Here is a 17,087-nt window from a genome sequence, read left to right as displayed (position 1 = left end):
CCAGAGGGCAATTCATTTCCAATACAAGCAATCCTTTGTGTCCTTTTCGAAAGAATAACCCAGATTTTATAAAGTTTAAAACTGGCCCTAACAAGGATTGACTGAAATAAAGTTCAATAATCTGCTGAGCACAAATTGCCTTTTGCATAGCCAGCAGTAAATTCATTATTATCTTTTATTTTGAAATCATACTGTTATGAGTAGCTGTAAAGGTAAAGGTAAAGGTTTCCCTTGACGTAAAGTCCAGTCGTGTCCGACTCTAGGGGGCGGTGCTCATCTCCGTTTCAAAGCCAAAGAGCCGGCGTTGTCCATAGGACACTTCCGGGTCATGTGGCCAGCATGACTCACGGAACGCCGTTACCTTCCCGCCGAAGCGGTACCAATTAATCTACTCACATTTGCATGTTTTCGAACTGCTTGGTGTGCAGGAGCTGGGATTAACAACGGGAGCTCACCCCGCCGCGCGGTTTCGAACCGCCGACCTTCCGATCGACAGCTCAGCGGTTTAACCCGCAGCGCCACCACGTCCCTTTTATGAGTAGCTGTAGGCATAATAATATTATAGGACACTACTGTATCCTTGTCTAACAGTGGATAGTGTTTGTATATCATGAGTATTCATGTTGTTAGTTCTCCTTATCAGTTGGCAGTTGGCACAGAGCCGAAATAATTTTATGCAATTGTGTTCCACGTTCAGGAATCTCATACTGTATTGGTACATTTTTGGTTTTATGAGAATTCTATAACACAAGTATAATCTACCTCTCAAAGTTATGTTAATGCTCATTCCTGGCTCTTAAAATGCATCATCTTTAGAAAATACCAAACTACTGAGAAAATTAGATTACTGCTATTGTGCATTTTCCAGTCATTCCAGTGAGCCTACAAATAGGTTCTCTTCATAGTCTAAAAATGCAGTTTAGGAAGCTGATTTGTACTGTGTCATACCATTAATCTATATTATTCTACCAACTTTCCTGAATATGGTTTCTCGTATAGATGTCAGACCACCAGTCCCTTTATTGTCAGCTAGCAGGATTTCATACAAAAGTCTTTGCTAGGACTTCAGTGTGCAAAGGAGGATTTCTGGCTCAGAGCTAAGGCTCTTCATGTCAAAATGTGCAATAGAATAAATCCTCCAGTTTGTCATATCAAATTGTTTTCTTCACTTGATGGAAGGTAACCATCTGGCCCCATTAAAGGAATGACCTTTACCCTTTCTTATCTTTGCAGAAGAGTTGGTGGGGGATCCAGAGACAAATATGATTTACATTTTTCCCCCTTTATTCCTCTGGATATTTATTTAGTTCAACTAACTGTATGGCTGCCAAATGTGTGAACAGTAATACAGGGTAGCCAACACAAGATTAAAAGCACAGAACAGAAATAAAGTATAAACATAAAAACTCACAAAACCACAATATAATACAACTGAGCATAAACTGCAATCGTATCTGCGTTCTCAAAGCCATTACAAGATGGGCTCCTTGAAAACCAGATTTTCAAGTAAAGCACTCTATTTTAGGGAGTATCTAGATGGTTTTTGCTGAAAAGAAAACAAATTAACTTGCTTTGCAAATTCAGATTAATAGAGTTGATATCCATAAACTCTTGAAGCTTTATAATTATTATAAAATTTTACTGAAGTGCAAACAACTAGGAAACAGCTGTTATTCTTTCTCTGTACACAAAATTATCATATTTAGGGTAGTATCAAATCCCAATTAATTCTACTTCTAACCAGGGCTGAAGCGATTATACTCAAGGGTAAATCTGGATATAATTACTCATAAAAATCCAGATAATAAACACCTGTTCAGAAGCTGTCCTGAAGGGTTGTTGTTTTTTTTGTCAAAGCATCACTTCTTCTGATGTCCGTTTTAATATTTCTTTTATGATTTACCCCCAGCATCCTCTCTCAGAAATGCATAGCAGGGAATGAGGAAGTGATGTGGGCTGAACTTGAGTCATACTGAAAAGCACAGGTGATCAGCTGAGATACAGGAAAGTGAAAATACTCAAACCATTACCAGTGTTTGAAATATAAAACTTGGTTTCAGTACTAAAACACATACTTTAACTTAATCCACATTAGTGTGATTATCAATATTAATGTGATATTCCAGATAACATTAACAAAGCAAACAAAAGAGTTGACAGTGAAGTTTTTAATGATAGCTCTGCATGTTTTTGAAGCTTTGCTTCTACCAAGCAACTACTCGTTTTCATAGGAGTTCCATGTATATCACAGAGATTTCCTTTCCCGTTCCTACCAGTGGAAGGAACTTCCCTGAACTTGATCCTACAATGTTTGGATGGAAGCCCAGAGTCATTCTGAGAGCTGCATACATGTTTCAGGCTTTGCCTGTGGCTTTTGCCCCCTCCCATGATTTCTTAACCCAGGGGTCAAACTTAGTAGAAAATGAACATTTCAGAAATAGCACATGTACTGCGTATCTTTGCTGCCACCCAGAATGTTTGCATCAGAATTTCTGTGGAAGCTGCATTGTGCATAGGTTAGCTATACATTCCATTCTCTAGCACAGCCTTTCTCAACCTTTTTACTCTGGAGGAATCCTTGGAATGATTTCCAGGTCTCAGGGAACCTCTGCATTAAAATTGCAAAAAATACAAAAACTTCACAATACAATTTACTTTTACCCTACACAGTCCAAGTTTTACAATGTTTATAACATCAGCAAAGTGGCAGGCTGGCAGCTGAGTTGTGGCACATAAATATTCCCACCACTGTGATTACTAGTATTGTGTGATATGTGAATTTCAAAAAAATATTTTATTTTTCCCAGTCGTGATCTCTTGCAGAACCCCTAGCAACCTTTCACGGAGCACCAGTTGAGGAAGGCTGCTGTAGTGTATCACAGCACATAATGCACAGTGATTAAATATACATATAGAACAAGTTATTTATCAATCTCAGTTACATTTGTTAATTTAAATGTTCTTTCATCTTACAACATTATAGTTGGCCTAAATAGCAAGGCAGCTACAGTACCTTTCCCTAACATCAATTAAAGCCAGACTTTACTGACTTCATTTCCTTTTGGTATATAACATCTAAAGTAGTGACCAGCAACTGCATTTGGTTGACATTATCTAATCACCCTTATTGATCAGCCTCCTTCAATCCCTTTGTTAAAAATACAGGCAAAACCTTAGAATAATGGAAAATTTATTCCATTATACTGATGTTCAACTTTTCTGTAACAAAAGAAAGCATGATGAGAGAAATGTGGAGCCATTCACAATCATGCCTATTGATTGAAAATCATTTAAATACCATCTGAAATGTCACTGACATTTACTGCTCTGGTTTTTTTCCAAAATAAATTACACATGTTGACAAGTAAATAACAAGAGGTTGCTTATCGTGGCAGCTGTCATCTAGACATGCCAATAAATTATTCATATCAGTGAGTTTTATTGTCTTCCCCAGTGAGTGACATGTAGAGGTTCTTGGATGGCAGTCTATTATGCTATTAGATCTTATAATGCATTAATACCAGGAGGAAAAATGAGCATTCTTGACCTGAACTCTGTGGGTGTGTTTTTCACACATGTAAGAATGTGTAAATAGTTTTCAAGACCATTATCATACACATCGGTTGACTTCTTTTTTCACTCCTAGCTCTTTCAAATAATCCTCAAATAAATGTTGCTTAATTGCAGTTCTAAGCAGTAAGTATATGAGGGTGCATTTGAGATCTCTTAAAATCCTGTTTGATTCGATTTATTAATCTGTATGCTACCTGTATGCTACCTGAATCACCAGGGTACTGTAACACTTAGGCAGCTTACATGTTAAGAATAAAATAAACAGAGAAATGATAAAAACGACAAAAAGCAAGAAACAGATTTAAAATATATACCATACATCAGGGAGAGAACCAGCTCAACAGTTATCGAAATAGACTACCAGGGAACAAATTACTACATCTACCCAAATGCCTACTGGAACTGCCAAATGTTCACTACTTTATGAATGTTTTATGTTGGTTTATGGTTGCTGTATGCTAAGAATATAAGCAAGTTATAATATTGTTTTAGAAAGTAGCATTTACTAATCAAAGAGATGATAAGGGTTGGAATTCCATGAACTCCCCCATTTACAATCCGTGATATTAGGATACACCAAAAGAAAAAAAAACTAATACAAAGTTTGAAACTCAGTGGTAAATAAATAAATCCATATAGATTTATTGCCATTATTAAGTTTATTATAAGAGCAATAGAAGAGTGTACTGTAGTTCCATCATTCTGTTATGTACAGTATTCTTATATTTTGTGTTAGTTAACTATCATGGAAAAGAAATAGGTGGAAGCAAGAGAGACAAAATGAAAAAAGAGATATCAGCTAATCTGAAGTTATAGCAGAGGCTGTTCAAACTTCCAGGAGATTACTTCTGTGCCCAATGTAATTTAAATATGAAATTATTCTTATTCCAAAATGTCTTTGTGTTTCCTTCAAGACTCCAGTGCAATATCCAGTAACTGTACCACCACTAGTGTACATCTGAAGCTATATTTCAGATTTCTAGCCACTTGGCTATTACACCTAGAAAGCCAGGATGAGCACCGGAGAGGCATAAAAATCCACCTGTAGGTGACTTTTGGTATATCACTCTGGATGAACAAGTTTTATTCAATCATTGATTATGTGCCATCAGGTAGGAGTTAACCCTTAGCAATCACAGAGGCCTTCTCTGAGATGATATGTCTGCAGCCTGACCCTTCAGGTCTTCTCTTGGTGCAACCATTGCCATTGTAATGCATCCATCCTCCTTGCCGCTGGTTGTCCTTTTTATTTTCTTTCTGTCCTGTTCGGACTATGAGATGGCCAGGCAGGTTTCAGAAGGAATTCTTTATTTACAATTAACTATTTATATCAGATAAGAGTCTCTTAATTAGCTAATACAGTTCAATCAGGTTCACCCAGGCAGTGGAGGAAAATGAGGCAAGGCTGCAAGATCAGAAGTAGAGGAAGTACCAATCGAAGCGAATATTTGTAGTCATCTACTTGGTAAAGCATGGACTATTGATCGACTGTATCTTCAAGTATTAGGGGTTCCTGAAGATGGGGAATATCTTTTAAAGTATCTTGGATTTTGACATCCCTACTATATAGAAATGTCAATATACTTCTTACAACTTTGTTTGATCTTTTTTGAACCAGTGACCATATCTCTACTGACATCCTTTTACCTAACACTTAGAGGTTGGAACTTTCCTTGGTGGTGAGGGTTGGTTGGTTGTTTTTTTTAAATCATATTATCGTAATACTATTTCTTGCTTGGCTTCTCTTCTCTTTTTGGCATTTTCCGCTATCTGTTACCTGACATCCAGTTTGCTTTCTTCTGTTTCTTTGTCTTTGGTGATTTTTTTCACATTCATCCTTAACAACTTCTTTGATTTCATTCTATAGTTCCTCTAGCTGCCTGTCTAGCTGCCTGTCATTAAGGTTCAGGATTTCAAAGTGATTCCTGATGTTCTCCTTGAAAATGGTGGATATATTCTCAAAATCATATCATGGGAAGTGGTTGTCTTTGTTCTTTGCCTTAGCTGGACTTGTAACTTGCACATGAGCAGTTTATGATCTGTTCCACAGTCAGCACCTGGCCATGTCTTTGTTGTTACAACTGAATTCTTCCACCTCCTTGTATTAATACTATAGTCAGTTCAATTTCTGTGTAGTCCTTGTGACAATGTTCATGTATAAAGGAGTCATTCTGGTTGTTTTGAGGATGTTTTAGCAATTAAGACATAAGTAGTTCTCCTGGTTGATTTCTTCTTCCTAGGTCATAAAGAGCAAATATGTTTTCCTCATTACTATTTCAGACTTGGCATTCCAGTCTCCAACCATAAGCAGCACATCTTACTTTCTTGTTTTGTCAGTTTCAGATTGAACTTGACCATAATACTCCTTAGCTTCCTCTTCTTCTGCATCAGTGGTTGGAGCATAAAGTTGGATAACTGTAATATTAAACTGACCTGCCCTATAAATTATCCCAGGAGAAGCTGTTGGTTGCTCCCCACCCCTATGATGTGAAGGTGGCCAACGGCCAGAGGCATTTTTCGGTTAGGGCCCCAATTCTTTGGAATAACCTATCCCTTAGAAATTAAATCAGCCCCTTCCTTAATTTATTTCCTAAAATATGAGACATCTCCCAGAGAGCATTTGGTAATTAATCTTTGGTGTTATTATTACTGCTATTCTGCTATTATTTGGAACTAGACAATAGTTCCATCAAACTATAGAATTATGTTTAAATTTAACTTAAGTATTTATCTTCTGTGGATGTTTTGTGTTTTCTATACTATGGATGTTTTAGTTTTAATTGTTAATTATAAACTATTGGGAGATTCAGTGGTATGGAAGTGTAATAAACAAATAAATGCACCTTTAAAGAATAGCACATTAATAAATGAAGCCCTGTAGGCTTCATAACTGATAAGAGTCCTATTGTTAATTCTTCACATTGAATTTCAGAGGTTTGCACCATAATGTTGACCCAAACATATACCAGCCATGATTTCTTGCTGTGAAAGAACAATGAATCAGACCTATTCACCATACCAATCGTCTTTTTATTCTTTCCAATCCAAAGAAATGTTGGAAATAAATTATATAAAGAGGCTCAGAACTCTGTGTATCCATTGGCACAATAACTTTCCGAATACTGAACGGAACAGGACCAAATTTGGTGTGGAGTGAGAAGCTGGCAAAGGAAAACCCGAGTTAAAAAATGATCCACAGGGATGGGCAGAAAAGAAGTCCCTTCGTGCACCCCTGTTAGAGAGGCAGAAGGCTGCTGATTGCTCCTCATCACATCACTCAGAGTGGGATCTATGCAACCTTCCCTTTGCTTCCCAGTGTGCATGTGCACACAAACACCCACAAGTGAAATGTTTAAGTACCGTGTTGATTAAACCCTCACACATATCGATAAATGTGCATACTCCCTGGTTGGTCCCCAGGGAGAAAGTACACCCACAGAGGCAACATGTTGCTTTGTTACACAGAATAAAATAGAGGTGCTTCCTATGGTCACGGCTGCTAAATGGGTTGGAAAGGATCGCAGAAGCCATACTCTACATATGCTTTCCCTACCTTCCTTATTCTTCCAGTGCAACAGAATGTTGGAAAGAAACTATAGAAAGAGTGTCAGGGCTCTGTTGGCCTGCATGTTCATTAGAAGACACAACAGAACAGGAGGAAATCTGGTATGTGGGGAGAACTAGCAGAAGAAAAATAGAGTTTGAAGTTGGGGAAACTCAGATTTGGGGCTCTGGAGGAAAAAAATCCAGGAAAATTTCCCCAGAGCATTCCTATGGGAAAGGCAAGGGTTCAGAATGCTGCCAGCTTCTTCACTCCTCCTGATCATAGTACCCACCACAGAGTCTCCATAGCACACCCCATGCTTCCTGGTGCAGACATGCTGTCAAGCACAATGCAGAGGAAAAGCATAAACTCACACTGACACAAGAAGTTATTTTGTTCCACTAAATAAAATACAGATACCTCTTGGAAAGAATTTCAGAAGTTGTCCTCTGCACATTTTCCTTGCTTGTCTGTGGAAAGGAATACTATGAGCTTTTTTTTCAGTACTGGTTTAGAAAGGGACGACTGTTCTGAACTTAATTCTAGCTTTTTCTACAATCATTCTTTGTTGTTAAATGAAATCTGGAAAAAAATCACACAAGTTATGTATCTTGTACAGTACATCATCTGTTCTACTCCTTTTCTGTTGAAGCTTCCAAACATTTTTTTTTTACCAACATGCTGCTAATCATTTTGAGTTCTTTGGAGCCCAAACTCGGCAAAAAATAGGAAATTTTGCTGAGAAGTAGTCCAAGTTGTTATTGCTTTAAAAGAAAATCCAGAGAATATTTTAGGAGTTGCCATGAAATTATATAATAATGGACTTGGTTTTATGGCTCAAACTAAACACTGCTTTCAGTGGGGAATGTAAATGATGCTGGATGATTTGAAGATTTTTTGGATCACAATCTATGTCAAAGTTATATTTCACACATCACCAAAGAAATATGCTAATAGATGCATCTCTAGTAGAAATGCATGTAGTGTTCATTATTCGTTTAATAATTTAATTATTGCTCATGAAATCTTTACTAAAGCCAGAAGATTTATATGGTCTGAAGAGAATCCAAATCCAATTCTTATGCGGGGGAATCTTCTGTATACACACAGTGGCAGCACTAAAATTAAAAGTGTTAGAAATGCTCTTGTCTTTTAGCTGAACTCTTTTAGCTTTTCAGGTGTTGACATGCCATAAGAGACAGACCATTTTTCTTCCATATGATCAATAAAAGAGTGTATTTTCAAAATGACTTAATATCGATGAAGGGTCACAATTGCTTTCAGTATCGACTGTATGCCCGTAATCACTTCTAGGGCAGTAAATTAACTTAATGCAGTCATTTTAAACATTGAAAAAGAAACAGTAAGCAAAATGTTGTTACCTAGTTGAAGAACAAAACTGACATTCTACCTTGTTTTGTTCCTTTGCTCTAGGAAGTGGATCTACATCGAGTGAACAGCCAGGACAAGTTTGGCCTTACAGTATGCTACAGAACTGATGATGAAGATGATATTGGTATTTATATCAGTGAGGTGAGATGAAATCCTCTTAAACGTTAAGAAATTAAGCAGGGAAGTTGTGCCTTCTCAGGGTTGATTTCTATTGTGAAATGCTGTCTTTAGAGATGGGCTTCCTAAGGTTATTTCCATAGTCACCAACATGCACATGGGTGTTTTCCTTGCTGCTTGCCATCTCCCAATTTGTTCTGTTTTTTGATTACTTTAATTATATAAATAACTAATTCATTTGTTCTCGTTGAAAACACCAGACTCCTATGCCTGTGGGCCCTACTCATGGTTTGCTTGGATTCCCATTACTTGATGACTTCGTAATTGAATGTGTCAACTGTCCCCACTAAAAGTATTGTTGTTTCTATTGAAGTGGGTTAATATGAAAATAATGAGATTAGTCATAACTAATTTAAGCCCCATTGATTTCAGTATGCCACAATTAATTTGTAATGGTTGCCTGTTAGTCTGTTGCAGAAAAAAAGATCAAGAGTCTTGTGGGACCCTAACCAATAATAAATATTTTTCTCAATCCCCCTTCATGAAATGCATGAAATGTTATTCTAAGTTAGCACGTTTTCATAGTGGCATTGGAATGAGGTGCGGAATTGTAAGTGCTGAGGTCTGAAGCTAATGAAATGCAAACACATAATTTGATATTTGCTGGGTATAGAGGCACATAAAGTTTTCTCACTGGCTTTCAGCCTGCAAAGACCAAGGAAGCATGGATGAAGTAGGGTTGAAATTTTCAGTTGCTTTGTGAGAGGATGGGGATGGGGGCGGGGGGTAGAAGTATTAACAAAAATAGGCATGTTAAGCACTGCAGAGGCTAAATGCAACTATTTTACAAATAAGTTCAGTGAACAAAATCATGCCAACAAATCAATTTTTTCAGGACTTTGAAAGCCTCATGCAATTGAAGTTTTGTGTGTGTGTGTGTGTGTTTTAAATACGGCATGGCTCATTTATTAATACAAGACAACACCCAAGGCCTATGCAAGTGCTTTCCTGCTTCTCATGAGGACTAAAATGTGTTTGAAAATATGGGCATACATGCAACCTGTCCTCACAATGTAAATGTTACAAAAAGTTTTTCATATATGGTGTGGTATCTAAATAGGGAGGTCACTGAATTTATATTAATATATCTGCAGGGCTTACAGTTTATTCCAATCACCCCAGTCTAGTACAACTCTCCAGCATATAGTTGGGACACAAGTCAAATTTAAAACAAAGTAATGCATTATGACAACATAAAAGTGTGAGACATATTCAGAAGAACAAAACCAATTCCTTCTCAGGAGGAATAGTTAGAATGAACCAGCCCCAGTGGCTTGATGAAACAGAACAGTTTTCATCAGTAACTTCCTAAAGGCCAAGAAAGAAGGGGTTGTTTGAATGGTGGTGGTAGGGATACTTTTCCCTGAAGGGTGGCAACCGAGAAGGTACAAGGGGACGTATAAAATACTCTACTAGATTTTATCAGGCAGGTAGATGTTACTGGGAGAAAAATTCAGGGCACAAATGCCACAGCAGTCTTCTCCCACAACTGTGTATGTTGTTCTACCAGGATTCCTGACTGTTGAGAAGATTGTAAACGTATGCAGCTGAATGCTTCCCAGACCCTCTTTAGGTGCAATATTCAAATGTGAAAAAATGTAGACTGTACTTTAGCCATTTGCCCAAGTAAGCAAATGCCTGCCTAAGATACAGTGGGTGATTAAATAGGAGTGCCTGACCTGGTCTGTAAGAATCATGATTAAATTCTACCCACAGAGCTGGAATTATAAACCAATCCAGTCTAGGAAATCAGCAATTGATGTACTTAAACTTATTAAACCCAGTTTAAAAATGACATTACCCTGAGGCAGGAGAATAAATATTTGTTAATTGTTAAAAGCACATGCTGGATGGATGGGAATAAAGTTGAATAGCTGCTTTCTGTTTTTTGATAGATTGATCCAAACAGCATTGCTGCAAAGGATGGCCGCATCAGAGAGGGTGATCGCATAATTCAAGTGAGCTTGCAAAATCTGTATTTATTTATTGCTTATATTTATATTTTACCTTTCCCCCGGGAGCTCAAAGCCGTATGCATAGTATGCCCTACTCCAATGCTCCCCAGAGAAGTAAGCCCATTGGGCTGAGAGATAGCGACTGGGTCAAAATCGCCCAGTGAGATTCTATGGCTGACTTTCTAATCCAAGCATTTTTCCTATTATGTGAAACTCTACTTTAACATTTGTATTTATTTATTTATGTATCAAATTTATATAGCTGCCCATCTCACGGATGTGATTCTGGGCGGCATACAATAAAACAATCCGTTAAAACAGATATAAAACAACAGTGTAATACAACAATTTGAACAATTTAAGAACAATTTAATTTAAAAGAGATGTAAATAAGACCATGGGAGAATGGACCAGCATCCTACACACAGTGCAGCCACCTCGCAGACGCCCTATTTCCCTGGGATCCCCAAGCCTGTTGGAAGAACTAGCTTTTGAGGGATTGTATGGTTCTTCCCATACTGATTTTGTGAGCCACTGAGATTAAAGTTTCTTTTGAGATGAACTGCACTTCTGGTGACTTCATGGGCATGTCCATGTAATTTTCTTGGCAGAAGTGGTTTGCCGTTGCTGCCTTCTGGGATTTTTTTCAGCTTCCCCAGTCTAGCTTTTACCGATCAAGTTTTGAAAGTCCCCCAGGATAAATCCCACCAGAACAGTCTCCTGGTGAAAGGCCAGATGCTAGCCGTTTTAGGCCAAATGCAGTTGTATTTATTCTCATAGATCAACCATGAAAGGCAAAGTGTTACCTGACAGCATTATGTTTGTGAAAAACTACCTCAGGGGATAATCCAACAGTCTCCTAACACTGGTGTAATGTTATTGAATTTGCCATCATATAGCACTTTTAGCAGGCAAAGAGATTTATAATCCTTATTTTATTCAGCCTCACAACAGTCCCGTGAATCCCAAATGTCACATTACTTTTTGATGCAATAAAGTTTATGTGGCAAGAAGAGGTATTTATCTTTCCAAGGCAAAGTTTTAAAACTAGACTTTTCTTGACATGGAAAATCAGCTCATTCCACATTACGATGCTCCTAAAACATGCACTGCTGTTTTTCTTTTCTTTTTTTAACTTTAAACACTGTAGCTGCTTGGTTATTCTGGTGAACCAAAGGAAAAGAATATGGGAAGAGGGTGTGAGGTAAATTCTATCCATTTTAGAGATTCAAAAAGGAGCTGAAAAGCAGTTACCTTGATCCGTGGCTTTGGGGGAAAACGCAGAACTGCACTCAGATACTTCTATTTGTTTCATGAAACTGCAGGTGGTTCTGATAAATTAAATGCCATAGGCTGTATAAGTGTCTAAACCCAGAGTAATATATCTGTCAAAAATATCTATATAGCGGCAAGTTTTTCTAGAGACATACTTTGCTGCACCTTCTAAGTGATTGGAGAGGGGGGCCAGAAGAAGATTTTTTTTCCTTTTCTCTCATCAGATTAATGGAATTGAGATACAAAATCGAGAAGAAGCTGTAGCTCTCCTGACCAGTGAAGAAAGCAAGAATGTCTCCTTACTCATAGCAAGACCAGAAATTCTCCAGGTGCAGTATTTCAGTTATTTATGTGCATGTTACTTATGTTTTACAGTGAACAATCCCTTCTGATGATTAAACCTGGTCAAGATAATAAAAAAGGTTATTGCAGGATATATCAGTATTTTAAGCCAATTACGGCAGTAATAGGTGGACCCATGGAAAAGCTGAAGGGCCACATTCAAGGGACAGGTCATCCTGGAAGAGGTCTATCTGTGTGATGACCAAGCGCCAACACCAATCTGATAGTACGTAATCAGTCAGTCAAACAATATATACAAGAGATGGGAGTGCTAGCCTACTGATAGAATTAAAGGTCAGGGTAGGAACTAGTGCTAGAAAGGAATGCTTTGCAGGAATGGTAACATGTAGTCAAAGAGATAAGAAACGAAATGATTTTTAAAGGCCCTGGGGTTAGCAAATGGAAGACCAAAGTGTTAATGCAAAAATGATGAAGGCATGAAGTTATTTTTTATATAATATGGCAGAGAGGGGGAAGCAAAGGTATTTGCCAATAGATTGAATATTTTACATTTGCAGTAGCTCTGTTGGTCTCAGTATGCTGGATAGGCAGTCTGTTCACCTCATCAAGACGTGATAAGGATATGATTTTGTACATGCCCAGAAGCTTCTTTCAGCACCTCCAGAGGCTCACTGACTACAGTTTGCAAAGCATTATCACTGAACTGATGCACCCCTATGACGTTTTCCACAGTCCCAATTGGTAGTCATATTACATTATTGCTGCACGTGTCCGTGTCCATGTCCATGTCAGAAACCATCTGGATTTTTTCTGATCCCAGTAATAAATTTATTTCTAGGAAATAGTGGGGTGATGGGGATTCTTGAAATTTGAGAGGGGAATTTAGCGCAGAATTATTTACTATTCTAAACTGGGATGACAGCAATGCACGTGCTTACAGATCCACCCTTCTGCACTTGGGATTCACAGCATGGAAGAAAATTAGCAGAACTTTTGTGGCAAGATTACTCCAAATAATGCAGAGAGTTTCCCAAAAGGCCATTGTTAAATTTTCTTTAGTACAGTATAGTTTATAATCTTTTTAACTTTATGCTCCTAGTAACCCTGTTTGGTTTATTTCCTTTACAGCTGGATGAGGGATGGATGGATGATGACAGAAATGATTTTCTTGATGATTTACACATGGACATGCTGGAGGAACAGCACCACCAAGCAATGCAATTTACTGCCAGTATGCTTCAGCAGGTAAATACCATTGTTGGCCCAAATGTCTGGTGAGCATATTGAAAATGTTGAGAGCATGTTGTGGAAACTTAGTCAAACTTCAGACTGCATGTATGAAACATGTCTCAAATGGTGTGTTCAGCCAGTCACCAAACACCAATATACCAAAAACAAATTATTGGTGCTGCTCACCCAACTACTGCTAATTCTCAGGATGTTGTCCATCAACCCAACATACCTCTATCTTTTTTTCAGGATAGGTGTACACCTTTCCAAAGAAAGCATGGCTTGTAGCTACCATTTTCATTTTAGTTTTCAAAAAATATCTGTGTGGAGCCCAGAAATATTCTTATAAATAAAGTCTATGGTACAAGCTAGCCCCTTGGCTTTGCATCATTGACTCTGAGATTCTCAGTACTTGGGGGAAGAAAAAAGTTCTAACCATTAAGCCTTACACTAAAATAATTGAATTTAGCTACCCAAAGAATTGTCTTTTTGTGGCTGGCATTTCACTGTAGGAAGGAAGGCCAGATCCATCTTCCCTACAACAAGATCTTGATAACCTCTGGCCCTTTCCATATAGGCAACCCCCCACCCCCAGTTTGCATGTTAGTTTTGCCTCTTTAATGGACATGCCGGTTCTTAATTTTCTGTTTAGAAGAAGAAAAGTGAAGAGGATGGTGGCACCACAGATACTGCGACCATTTTATCCAACCAACACGAGAAAGACAGTGGCGTAGGGCGTACGGATGACAGCACTCGGAATGATGAGAGCTCTGAGCAAGAGAACAATGCTGATGATCACATTACTTCCTCAAACACCTTGGGAAGCCCGAAGAAGCTTGCTTATAGCCATGACACGCTGGGCAGTGGGGACATGCAGTTCAGCAATGAGTCATTTATTTCAGCTGATTGCACGGATGCAGACTTCCTTGGCATCTCAGTGGATGAGTGCGAGAGATTTCGTGAACTGCTGGAGCTGAAATGCCAGGTCAAGTCCACAAACCCATACAGTCTGTACTGCCACAACAGTACTCTGGATATGAGTAAAAGTGACCATGAAAGTGTGGACAGGGAGCTGGAGATGCTGAATGAGGAGCTGCGTAATATCGAGCTGGAGTGTCTTAATATTGTACGAGCCCATAAGATGCAGCAGTTGAAGGAACAACTTCGAGAGCCATGGATGCTGCATAACAGTGGCTTCCGCAACTACAATACCAGCATTGATGTCCGCCGACACGAGCTCTCAGATATCACTGAGCTCCCAGAAAAATCAGATAAGGACAGCTCCAGTGCATACAACACTGGCGAAAGTTGCCGAAGCACACCGCTCACACTGGATATCTCCCCAAACAACTCTCTGTGCAGGACAGCAGACACTCTCACAGTACAAGGCAGTGAGGGGGCAGAAGGCACTCTGAAAATGTTGCTGCCTGGCTCAGAAGATCAGGAATCCAGCCTGGCTAACGCCCCCCATCCCAAAGAGGCTGACCTTAGCCAGCCGCTGGAAATCAAGGAAAGGAAAATCAGCGATGGAAGCAAAAGCCCAGCTCCCAAAGCCGGTGGGTCCTCTTTGTCTCCATATCAGCGCTCCCCATACAAGCATGCCCATATTCCTGCCCATGCCCAGCACTACCAGAGCTACATGCAGCTGATTCAACAGAAGTCTGCAGTGGAATATGCGCAGAGCCAGATGAGTTTAGTGAGCATGTGTAAAGACTGGAACTCTTCGAGCCAGAGTGAACCCAGGATGGAATGGAAAGTCAAGGTCAGGAGTGACGGCACTCGCTATATTACCAAGAGGCCAGTAAGGGACCGGCTGCTGCGAGAGCGCGCTATAAAGATCAGGGAGGAACGCAGCGGCATGACCACAGATGACGATGCCATCAGTGAAATGAAGATGGGCCGTTACTGGAGTAAGGAGGAGCGGAAGCAGCATGTTGTGAAGGCCAAGGAGCAGAGAAAGCGGCGTGAGTTTATGATGCAAAGCCGGTTGGAATGCTTAAAGGAACAACAAGGGACTGAGGACAAGAAGGAAATGAATATCATAGAACTGAGCCACAAAAAAATGATGAAGAAAAGAAACAAAAAGATATTTGACAATTGGATGACAATCCAAGAACTCCTAACACATGGCACAAAATCACCAGATGGGACAAAAGTTTACAACTCCTTCCTGTCAGTGACTACGGTATAATTTTTCTGTGCCAAAGCTAAGTTCCTAAAACCCTTCCGTTGGGGTAGAGATTCTTGCCTCGTTCAATGTGGCAATACTTTTTTTGTTTGTGTGTTTGTATATAAGACATATTCACCGGATCTACCATTCAAATGGAGAACTTGGGTTTCTCAAACATTCTCGAAGAGGAGAGAGACATCATCCACCCCAAATCTTTGAAGGCAATACTGAAGAGGCAGAGCTTATTTGGAATACCAATAGTACCTTTCCTTTGTAACTTGTTATCCTTTTGCATAACGTGTTTTAAAATAACAGGAAAACATATTAATCATACTTAACACAGGTAATATCTTTTTAAACTATATTCATATTTTTAAAAAGGTTACACATGCAGAAACGCAAAGACAACCTCAAATATGTATTTTTAACAAGACAGTATTTTGCAGTATATCTTTGCTATTATGTCCTTTTTCTGCAGAAGTTGCTGTTTTAATCAATATTTTTAGCTGAACTAGCAAACCCTTCATAGAATCGTTTTGCAGTAACATATCACACCAGCTGTGTCTTTGGAGTTGTACATATATATTGTTTTGCCTCCTGGTACAGCTTGCCTGTTCATCATGGGACCTATGATAGGTAACTAAATACAGCTTACCTGCCGGATAGGATAAATCCTGATGTACCTCCCTAGATTTGATGGCTGATTGGAATAATTTGGATTACACTGGCTGGACTGGTAGTATTAAAATCTCACTGTGATTACTATAAGTACTTGGGTAGCTACAGTCCTACTTCAACAAAGTAGCCAGAGATAGGTCATTGGAATAAAGTGATGATACAGATACAGAGACCATGGAGGAAGCCTACCATAAAAGAGTATGGGGACAGACGGTACCTAGGCACTGAAAGTATTATGCATATGACTCTTTAGGGCTCTAGCTAACAGCTACACTCTTTTACTTTCTCTCTCTCTGGTGTCTGAAGGAAGGAAGTAGGTATCACTTGAAAGAGCAGAAGGCAACTACTACATGCTGCAGCTCTGAAAGGTTTTGAAGTTTGTCAAGGCTGTGGCCTGTTGAACGAATGTGCATGTGTGTCTAATGGTGTTACAAAACCAATTGTGTAATTTGAAATGCCCATTGTAGTAGCTGTCAGCTTTGTAGATTGGAATGTATTGAAATTGAGAGCAGTTTTCATGGAAATCATGACTAGTTATTAACAAGTAAAATGAAGTTTAAATAAATTATTGTTTTATATTTCAACTCAATTGTAGTAGGCTTTTTTTCCTCTTTTTAAATCCATTATCCCCAGCATTGCCACTGCACTTCCTTGCATTGTTCTGTAGAGCAATACTGATTTTCTCTAGCTGGGTTCGTTGAATTTGGCTTTATTTTTAGTATTGGTATGAACAGTGTGCAAGCATCTACTTGCCTGGGAATAATCCTTGAGTTTAGAAGAAATAAACAAC

The 17,087-nt window shown here is 38.8% G+C and overlaps 1 protein-coding gene across 1 annotated transcript in view; it reads left to right on the top strand.

The window, feature by feature from the left end:
* The window catches only part of PDZRN3 (PDZ domain containing ring finger 3), a 217,414-nt gene extending 200,533 nt beyond the window's left edge, over positions 1-16,881 (top strand). Inside the window, exons 6-10 of the mRNA XM_063291596.1 lie at positions 8,552-8,650; positions 10,582-10,644; positions 12,141-12,245; positions 13,348-13,464; positions 14,102-16,881. Of these exons, the coding sequence (XP_063147666.1) occupies positions 8,552-8,650; positions 10,582-10,644; positions 12,141-12,245; positions 13,348-13,464; positions 14,102-15,640 (1,923 nt within the window). The 3' untranslated portion in view covers positions 15,641-16,881. The remainder of the gene's footprint in view (positions 1-8,551; positions 8,651-10,581; positions 10,645-12,140; positions 12,246-13,347; positions 13,465-14,101) is intronic.
* The last annotated feature ends 206 nt before the right edge of the window (positions 16,882-17,087 follow it).

This window comes from Candoia aspera, chromosome 2 (assembly GCF_035149785.1).
Source record: "Candoia aspera isolate rCanAsp1 chromosome 2, rCanAsp1.hap2, whole genome shotgun sequence".
NCBI classification, from domain to species: domain Eukaryota; kingdom Metazoa; phylum Chordata; class Lepidosauria; order Squamata; family Boidae; genus Candoia; species Candoia aspera.
Note: the sequence above shows the minus strand (reverse complement) of the source record. Positions and strands in the feature narration are given on the sequence as shown.